The sequence below is a fragment of the Marmota marmota genome, unplaced genomic scaffold (assembly GCF_001458135.2).
Source record: "Marmota marmota marmota unplaced genomic scaffold, marMar, whole genome shotgun sequence".
Classification (NCBI taxonomy): Eukaryota; Metazoa; Chordata; class Mammalia; order Rodentia; family Sciuridae; genus Marmota; species Marmota marmota.
In genome coordinates this window covers 37,103,448-37,112,588 of record NW_025999977.1, presented here as the reverse complement: position 1 = coordinate 37,112,588, position 9,141 = coordinate 37,103,448, and the positions used below count along the sequence as shown (strand labels likewise).

The 9,141-nt window shown below is 49.1% G+C and overlaps 1 protein-coding gene across 1 annotated transcript in view; it reads right to left on the bottom strand.

The window, feature by feature from the left end:
* Nucleotides 1-1,388: 1,388 nt before the first annotated feature.
* The window catches only part of Capn13 (calpain 13), a 64,654-nt gene continuing 56,901 nt past the window's right edge, over nucleotides 1,389-9,141 (bottom strand). Inside the window, exons 13-18 of the mRNA XM_048804950.1 lie at nucleotides 7,654-7,856; nucleotides 6,709-6,745; nucleotides 6,311-6,367; nucleotides 3,302-3,359; nucleotides 3,154-3,203; nucleotides 1,389-1,589 (exon numbers count right to left, since the gene is read on the bottom strand). Coding sequence (XP_048660907.1) covers nucleotides 1,389-1,589; nucleotides 3,154-3,203; nucleotides 3,302-3,359; nucleotides 6,311-6,367; nucleotides 6,709-6,745; nucleotides 7,654-7,856 — 606 coding nt within the window. The remainder of the gene's footprint in view (nucleotides 1,590-3,153; nucleotides 3,204-3,301; nucleotides 3,360-6,310; nucleotides 6,368-6,708; nucleotides 6,746-7,653; nucleotides 7,857-9,141) is intronic.

Below are 9,141 nucleotides of genomic sequence, written 5' to 3'. Positions count from 1 at the left end.
CTGGTGGGTTCCCCTCTCCCAACCTGTCCTCCTTTCTTCTTCTCACCCCTGTTGGGGCCCTGACATGTGGGGCAGCTTGCCGCCTAGCAGGAAAGCATAGGGATCTCTAAGGAGTTTGCACAGGGTATTGATAAAAAGAGCACAGACTTGACAAACTGCCCAGGGTTTAAGTCTCAGCTGAACTAGTCACTACCAGATGTGTAACCAATACTTAGACAAGTGATTTGATCTTTCTAGGCCTCAGTTTCCTCGTCTGTAGCATAAGATTAATTACAATACCTACCTCATAGTTTGGTTGCCAGGTATAAATGGACAGGTACTCTTTTTTGGGGGGGGAGACGGTAGATACTCTTAAAGTGCTAAGGAGCATGCCTTAGGCATTAATGAGTTCTCTATAGAAAATACCAAAGGCAGGTTAAACCCTCCTCTGGGTCCCAGCACAGTTGCAGGAAGTAGTACATGGAATGTGCCACTGTGGCACACTCTTCTCTCATTTACCCAGAACTTTTCCACCTCTGCCTAATCCTCTCTGTAATCCTGGTTGTCATTGTTCTTCCCAGATGAGGAAACTGACGCTCGGGCAGGTAAAGACCTCGCCTTGCCTGAAGTGTGCGGTTTGTATAGAACTGAATGCACAACTCCCAATTTTAGTCTAAACACAGCTGCCCCACAGGTCCTTTTTCAAGGCAAAATAATCCCCCACATGTGTGAGGGCATCTGTGGGAAACGAGGATTGTGCAAGGGCAGCCTGAGAGCTTTTTCTTGGCCTTATTTGGCTTTGGCCTGTGTCAGACAGTCTCAAGTGCTCAACTGGGTATTCTCTTGCTCCTTCACTAATCGACTATTTTTTTGGTCATTAATTCAGCATTTTTGAACACCACTGTGTTACATACACTGTGGAAAGAGGACAATAGGGACCCCCTCCCTGGAGAACCCTGTAGTGTAAGGGGGAGGGGTGGCCATGGCCACCACTGTGGTCCCTGTGAGAAACCAGATGACCCCAAGTGAGGGGTTGGGCGATGCATCCTGGCCAGCCACAAGGGAGCACCGAATTCAGCCTTCAAATATGTTGCTGAGAGGTTTAGTAACTTGGCTAGACATTTAATATATTGGTGGTTTTCATCATCTCAAAGCAGATCACCTATTAGTGTGGGTATACATACACATAGGAAAACTTTTTGAAAAATACTCACTAGGTTTTACTAGTTTCTCTGGTTGGCAAGATCATGTTTTCTTTTTAAAATTTATTTCTGTTCATCTGCATTTTCTAGTATGAACAGGTGTTACTTTTATAATAAGGAAAGATTCTTTTAAAGTACAAAATCATAATACAGCAGCTGGCTTGCCCGGACAGATGTGGGCTCACCTGAAGGGGCCAGAGTGGGGTACTAACGGCTCCTGGGGGCTGGCAATTCCTCTCCTTTTTCATGCCCCTTGACCCTGGTACAGGGTTGGGCACCCAGTAAATATTTGCTAAACTTGATGAAATAAGAGTGGTAATTGCAGAGAACAAGCCATACCTGGCAGTGGACAAGGCGCCTCCACAGCCTCCCAAACTCCTCTTGGTCAAGACGCCCGTCCACTTTCAGCTGGACGAGAAGTTAAGAGTTAACTAGTCCAGGTGCCAGGAATGGGGGAGGGGGTGCTGGTTCTCCCAATGAAGCCAGAGTCGCCCCACCCATCACCTAGGAACTCAGTGGCTCTGGTGTCACCTAATGTGGCTCCATTCCAGCTGGCTCCCTCTGTGTCTGAAGGTAACCTGGCTTGGGCTTGTTTTACAAAGGAAAATGGACTATTGGAAAGAGAAGGGAGCCCTATGAGAGAGAGGCCGGTATCACTTGTACCCAGGGGGAGAGAGTGAGTCCAGACATGGCCTTCACCAGTTGAAGGGTGGGTTTCCTGGCAGGGGAGGGTGGGGAGGAGCATGAAGGGGTCCTGCAGCAGTGCTAGGTGAGTGTGCCAGCCCTGTGCACTTGTGGGTGGAGGGAACACTTTCCCTGTACTGACACGAGCCCTGGCCACTCCATGTAAGGGGCTCATTGATGACCAATGAAGGGAAAGAACTGACCCCTGAGAACTGGAAGGGAGCCATGGGGGAGGAAGAGGACAACCAGAAAAGACCTGTCTGCTTTGCTGGGGTCCTTCAATCCTGACCTCCCTTGGGGTATCTGCCCTGGCCTGGGGCTGCAAGGGCATTGGATTCCTCTGTGTCCCTGAATGATGGCGACCACAGCCAGCAGAGACAGGTCTGATTTACGAGTTCATCAAGAAGCCCTCTTGTTCTACAGTGTCCGACTCCGCATTCCCAATCGAGCCTTGTTAACAGTGTGGGCGCCGGGCGATCTGTCTCTGAGACAGTGCAGGGCTGGAGAGGAGCTGCCAGTCAGCAGCCAGGACAGCACAGGTGCGCAGCCTCTCCATCCTACAGGGAAAGGAGATGGGAGGGGAGAAAACTCTGGGTGGAGTGTAGAAGTCAGGATGATAGCCAGGACTGGGGTGTGACTCTGGGTCCTGCCACTTGTAGCCATGGAACTAGGTGAGCCATCAAACTACCTCCACCTAATGTCCACATCTGCAAGCAACAGGTGCAGCTGCTGTGTAGACCAAGGAGGTTTCTACACATTTTGGTGGCTATCTTTTATTGAATTGGAGGCTTGTTGAGTAAAGGAACATTCTTGAGTGGTAAGGGAAGTGGGGAAGGGAAAGTAGCTCCCATCAGTGTTCTAAGGAGGGGAGCAGGATGAAGTTAGAACATAGAGTTTGAAGGCTAAACTCCTACTTCATATCCAGGCACAAGTCTGGCTAGCTCTGTGATCTGGGGAAATTACTTGACTCCCTTGAACCCCTATTTCTTCTATTGCACAAGGGGCTAATACCTCTTGTATCCCAGGGGTTGTTACAAGAATTATAAGGAAACAAAAAATATATATATATACACACACACATATATATTCACCTATAACAAGTCTCAGCATATAGTAGGTGTTTGATCAACAGTAACTTTTCCATTGTTACGTGGTTGATCAGAAGAGTCAGTGAGCTGGTGGAAAATCCACAGGACCCAGGCCCTGTGCTGAGCCCTAAGAGACTCCCAGGGAAACCCACAGAAGATGGACTCCTAGGGCTGGGAGATGGGATGACTGCAAAGGATACATCCATCAGAGCCACAATGCTGCGACACTCGTCCAGGGAGAAAGTGTCCCCTAGAGATCCAGAAGAGAGAAAACAGGAAAGACAGATGTGGCAGCAGGAGGTGTGTCAGGCTGAGGCTGGGACCAGCAGGCCCTGGGGCTGACCATACCTGTCAGAAGCTCCTGGTTGAGAAGGTTCTGAAGCTGGGTGGCATCTATGTCCAGCCCCTGATTCGAACAAAGGAAGGACATGGGTATCAGACCATTGCCAGGACTTGAGGGGAGCACCAGCCCTACCCTGTAAAAGCTCTCCAGTTTCTAAACCTTTTCTTCCCACGGCATGCCTGCCTTACCTGAAGCATGTTGTTCTGGGGATTTTAACTGGGCCGTGCTCTGGGCCATGGCCATAACCCTCCCTGAGTTACGTCTGGTCCCCACCGGGCTCCCTTGCATCCCTCCGTCCTTGTTATTGGGCTGAAGGCTGCACTGGCCTTCTCCCCAGCATGCCTGGCACTGGGGAACTTTGGGGGGATGAGGATTGTTGTGGGGCTCAGTACAGCCTTTAGGTGCATTTTCCATCTGCTTCCAAAAAGAGACTACGAGGAAATGAGACAACTGTGTGTGCACACACGCACGTGTGTGATGGTAGGAGTTAAAAATACCAGGAATCTAGGCTCAGAGAAGGTGCTACAGTCAAGCCCATTACTTAGCATTAGTCTTCCCAGGCACTGCGGCCAGAGGGAGAGGTGGTTTTCCCTTGGATTAAAAGCAGGAAGCAATGGAGGCCAAGGGGGAGAGGAACGTGCTTGGGCCTGAACTCGGCTTAATGACCTTAGGCTTCTCAGGGGGAAGTGTACAGTGTGATGGGTGGTGCCTTTGATGACCAGATTATAGAGATGTGGAAGTGTGCTGCTTTGGGGACACTTTTACTTGGAGAGCTGGTACAGGAGTTTGGTTTTTCAACAGGTGACTTGGCAGAGGGACAGGGGTTCAAGAGGAAGAGGGTGCCTTCTGGGCTCTTCTGAGAACCAGCACCTCATAAGAAAAACAGACACGCTGTCCCTTCCATTTCCCTGGGGTGGCCTCACCAACCAGCACTAAAAGCAAAAGCAACCCCACAGCCTGTGTTTCCGTGGACCTTCAGCTAGAAATACGAGCCTTCAGGATGCCCCTTGAGAACACATCCTGCCAGGGTCTCAAGTTGGTCCTTGGGTCATCCATCTACCACCTCCCAGTTTGGGTAGGACAGGAAAGTTCTTACAACAGAACCTGATGCCTCCCTTTAGCCAGTGACATGGTAATGAGGAACTTGATTTACACAGGACCACCCACTAGACTACAAGCAACATGGGGCACGGGCCACGACTGCTTCCTTCTCCATATTCCTCACCTAGCACAGACTCTGATCTGAACCTCACACTCCATAACCAAACAAAAGCGTTTGTGGAGACAGTAGGGATGGAGATGATGGCTGCTGAAACAAATTCCCAAAGAAGCCCATGTTTGCCACCACCACAACAGGATTTACCCACGGGCTGACATTTTGGTGTTCCCAAAGTTCAGTGTGGGACTTAAAATGCCCCAGGTGCTTGGGAAATACTTGCTAATTGACTAAAGAATAGATGGTGGATGGATCTAGCCCAACCCAGAGTCAGAGGACACCCTCCCTTCCCCACAGGCAGGCTCTGGTGATGTTATAACCACCACTACCAGGGCTAATGAAAGCAACCAGTGGTAGGGATGGTAACAAGTCACTGTATTAGTTTAAAGCTGGTGAAACCAATATAAGAGACAAGGAGAGAGGACACAGTGGAGGAATGTTTTGCTTTAAAATTTCTTTGGAGGACAGAGCGTCTGAAGGTAGTTCGGAGGTATTTTGCAGTTAGGCCCTGCTCATGGATGCCAAGCTGAGGGTCACCTTAGCACAATGCAGTGTCTGTGTCTTATTCTGATTTCCACCAAGGCCCAATATGAGATGGTAATCATTCTCCATGGGGAGGAATTTGGATGTTGTTTGGAATCTGTACCATCTTATCATATGACAAAACCTATTTTTATTTTAGAGGTACAGGCATAGACTATGCGTTAGAATTTTCCACCCTCCCAAGGAAGTTAGGTCTCAGGCATTCTAATCAGGCCCTGGTGACCACCACACACAGCTAAACTTGGCTTGGGCATCTGCTCTAGGGAAGCTAATCTGTCTTTATTCAATATGACAGAAATGATTGAGCACCTACTCTGGGCCAAGGACAGTGATCAACATTGGGGACAAGGAATGCATATGATGTTATCCCTGCCTTTAGGAGCTCACATTCTGGGGACCACAATCATCTTGGCTGGACTTGTCATGCATCAAGTGAAGGCCTATGGAATCAAGCTGGGGGTGGCCCTGAATCCTGGGTTAATTCTGATTTCAGGGAGACCGACAGTCAGCTGCTATTTGGAACATGTACCCCTCATTTCAGCCATGTTCTTGATTTCTCATTTTCTCCCTCTGGGCCCAGCCTGCCTCCAGGATGCTACCAGCCCATTAGTCTTCTGAATGTAGAGGAGGGCTCAGCAACCTTCCTGTCCTTGGTCTCTGCCTGGCCCAAGCCAGTGTGGTATGCATAATCATTTGAATCACTTTCTGCTTCCCACACAAACACAATTATTAATGGTATACAGCCCATCATGCAGAGCCCTTGGCAGCTCTTTTTTCCTGATAAGTCAAGGAGTTCTTTATAACAGTTTGTTAAACTATTAGGAAAATCCTGTGTGCACATAGGTGACTTGGCAGGAAGAGTGCTGTTGGTGCTTTCTGAAGCTGGCCAGCTCCTGGGAGGACCCATGCCAGATCAGGGGAGGTGGTGGCCGAATCAGAGAAGGGATGATTTCAGAGGGTGCTGCCAATGGCTTGTTTAAAGATGCAAGAAGCGACATATCCCATACACATACCCTGTAATTATTCCCTTCTTTTCTAAGCTCCACATTGTATCCCAATGTCACCCACCCAGATGGTGCCACCAATTCTCTCCAGAGCTTGGCGGCCAGATCAGTTCTGGAGATGGTCCAGAAACAAAGAGGATAAAATGATCCATCAAGCCACTTTTCCTCTCTGCCTCCCAGGAAGGGCCTGGAGAGGCCCCCCTCCCTCGAGTCCCTCCATCACCTGCCTACACAGGTCCCCTGTACTGTACCTTCTGAGCATATCTGTAGAAAATGCTTTGTTGGGAGCCATTTTCTGGAAGACTTCCCTGGATCAAAGGGAAAATAGCCAGCATTAAACTTCTGGGGAGGAGGCCGCCAGTCTTATACAGTGAAGGAACAACTCCCACCAAGATCTGAGATTGAGGCTTTGTCTGGCAGTTGGGGAAAAAACTTTTAGGGGAATTGGAAAACCAAAGCTTGTGGAAGGAAGAGGTTGGATCCAAACTGGCCTCGGAGGCCACCCTTACTCCCACCTCTTTGAGCCACCTTTGGCCCATTATGGTACCTTTCTTTTACCAATTAGTGGTGGGGCAAGGAGAGAGACAGAAGCCCTAGGGACAGGGAGTGGCCAAGGAAGCTTGCCAGCCAGACCTTCCTACACACCTACCTTCAATTCTCTGAGGTCGAAATTGTTGCTCGAGTTCCTAAAAAACCAGGAGAACAGTGTGACAAGGATGACCAGGCCATTATTCATAGGAGGCTGACACTTCTGACAAGGAAGAGTGGAAAGACCTCAGCACCATGGGATGTGAAGTGGGAAGTCATGGAGGTCAGCAAACAGAGGAGCACGAGGGTTATGTGCCCAGCCTGTCGGATGAACACAGTCTGATCTTCTAACCATTTCATCTCTCACAACCAGATGGGGGTGTACGGCAAGCCCCGTTGCCAGGGTGGGGATGGGCTTTGTTTTAAGTTCCATCTTGAATTGTTAGTAATGGGCCTTGGGCCAGGGGGATGAAGTACCTAGTGGGGTGAGAACTTGTTGACACAAATGACTTGATATTCAAGACCTTCCAGGACCAGAATGTGTCACTCAGGCCCACCTTTCACAGTCCCCCTGTCTACCCCCCCATTCTGGATACATTTGAGACAAGTTGACACACATGCCACCAACCACCTTCCCGCACCCTTGACCGGCCTCATTCGTTATTTAGCAAACCTGTGCCTTTGCCTAGTCTCTTTTCTTTGGCTTGTGTGGCCTTCCCCTTTATGCCATTAAATTCTATTTTTTTTTCTGTTTTCCCCTAGGACCCACTCAAGTGCTGCCATTTTTCAAAGAAGCCTCTTCCCATCCCTCGGGCCAGCAATGAGCCCTTCACTCTGTCCTCTCACGCAGCTTTACTTCCAGCAATGGCCCATCACTTGGGGTCTAGTTATTGATCCCCAGTCTCTCTTCCCCCTTTATGGTGATCTTCTCTGGAGCAGGGCCAGTATTGTGTCTCCACTGACCGTCCATGTTATATTCAATGCACAGAGCACTGCACACAATGATGTGATGAATTTTTACAAAAATAAGTAGAATAAAACACTCAGAATCCCAAAGGCTCTGTACCTGTCACTGTCCGGCATTTTCAAGAAGATTCGGAGCAAGTATTCAGTCTTCTCTCTGGGTGCCGAGGGAACCACAACATAGTGCCCAGGGATCAGATGGAAGGACTTTGTGAAGTTGGAGTTGACTTCATACTCTATGCCTTGGATATCATGTCTGAATGGGGAGAAAAATGTGGGCGGCAACCTCTCCTGGAATTGTTGGAACTGGAAGAAAGGTGATTGTTGTGAGAAAGCATGGTCCCCAGCCACCAGGAGAGAGGCTCACCTTCCAGATCCCGCTCTGTTCACCAGAACAGCAATTACAGGGCCTGGACAGGGAGACAGTGAACTCTCAAAAAACCCATAGAGTTATAGTGATATTTTTATCTAGACTCCACACACTACAATTAATGACACACAAAACTATCTCTTTAAGCCTAGCAGCATCCTGGGTCTCTGGCTTCGTTTTGTTTTTTCTCCCCCTACTTACACACAGAGAAGGGTGGTGACATCGTGCCAATGCTGAATTTCCTTGGGGGCCTTATATCCCACTTTCTCCTAAACCTTTAGCAAATGCTCTGGCTGTCACTGCATTACAGAGTGGCATTCTTCTCCCTTCCTCTGTTCCCTCTCTCCAGAAGAGCCCAGAGATTCCTTCTCATTGGAAAATAATAGGCCCTGATCATTTTCCTTTTATTTCAATATTTTCTTAGAGATAAAACAATAAATATAATGCAGTTCCTATTACCAGATGTCACATACATATTACATAATAAAAACCCCTTACTAAACAAATTTTCCCCACTACAGTGGAGCATGGGGATTCCATTTAGAATGGTTATGCAGCATGAAATGATTATTTATGAGTTCTGCTATGGGGGAGAAATGGGGGAAAGGGAGAATTTCTCTACAGGAAGCAGGAACAGAGTTGGGCTGCAGAGTGAGACAGGAGGTAGGTCACTGCCCCAGGTGTACAGCAGAGGGCTAGGTGGAAGCAGCCCCCGTGGGTTTGGGAGCCTGACTTGCTTGGGCCCCTCGGGCAGAAGCCATGATAACTGTCTTCTTCAGAGCTATGTCCTATGCTCTAGGCAGGAGTGTGTATGCAGAGGTGCGTGGGCAGTCTGGCTGCTATAGTCTAGGAGGCAAGGATGGCCTTGGTGTCCTGCTCTCCTCCCTCCATTAGACCTCACAGCTCTGCCCAGGTTTCCTATTCTTTGGAAAACACTTGCTCAGGGCAGCCAGCAAGTGGGGTGTGGGCAGTGATGAGAGGTCTTGGTCCAGCACTCAGAGGAGCACACCTCAAATTAATACAGGGCTGGCTGGGCAAAGAGCTGACTGTCACTCTAGGGAAGGGGCTTGTGCCTTTTCCTGGATCCAGTCCCTACCCTGTTCTCCAGCTCTGGGAACTAGAGTGCCAACCCATTCCTAGTCCTTGAGGATTTCCTCAAGGCCCTTTAACTGTCCCACATCCATGGCTGGTGGGGCCGGGGGCCAGAGGCAGATCCTAACT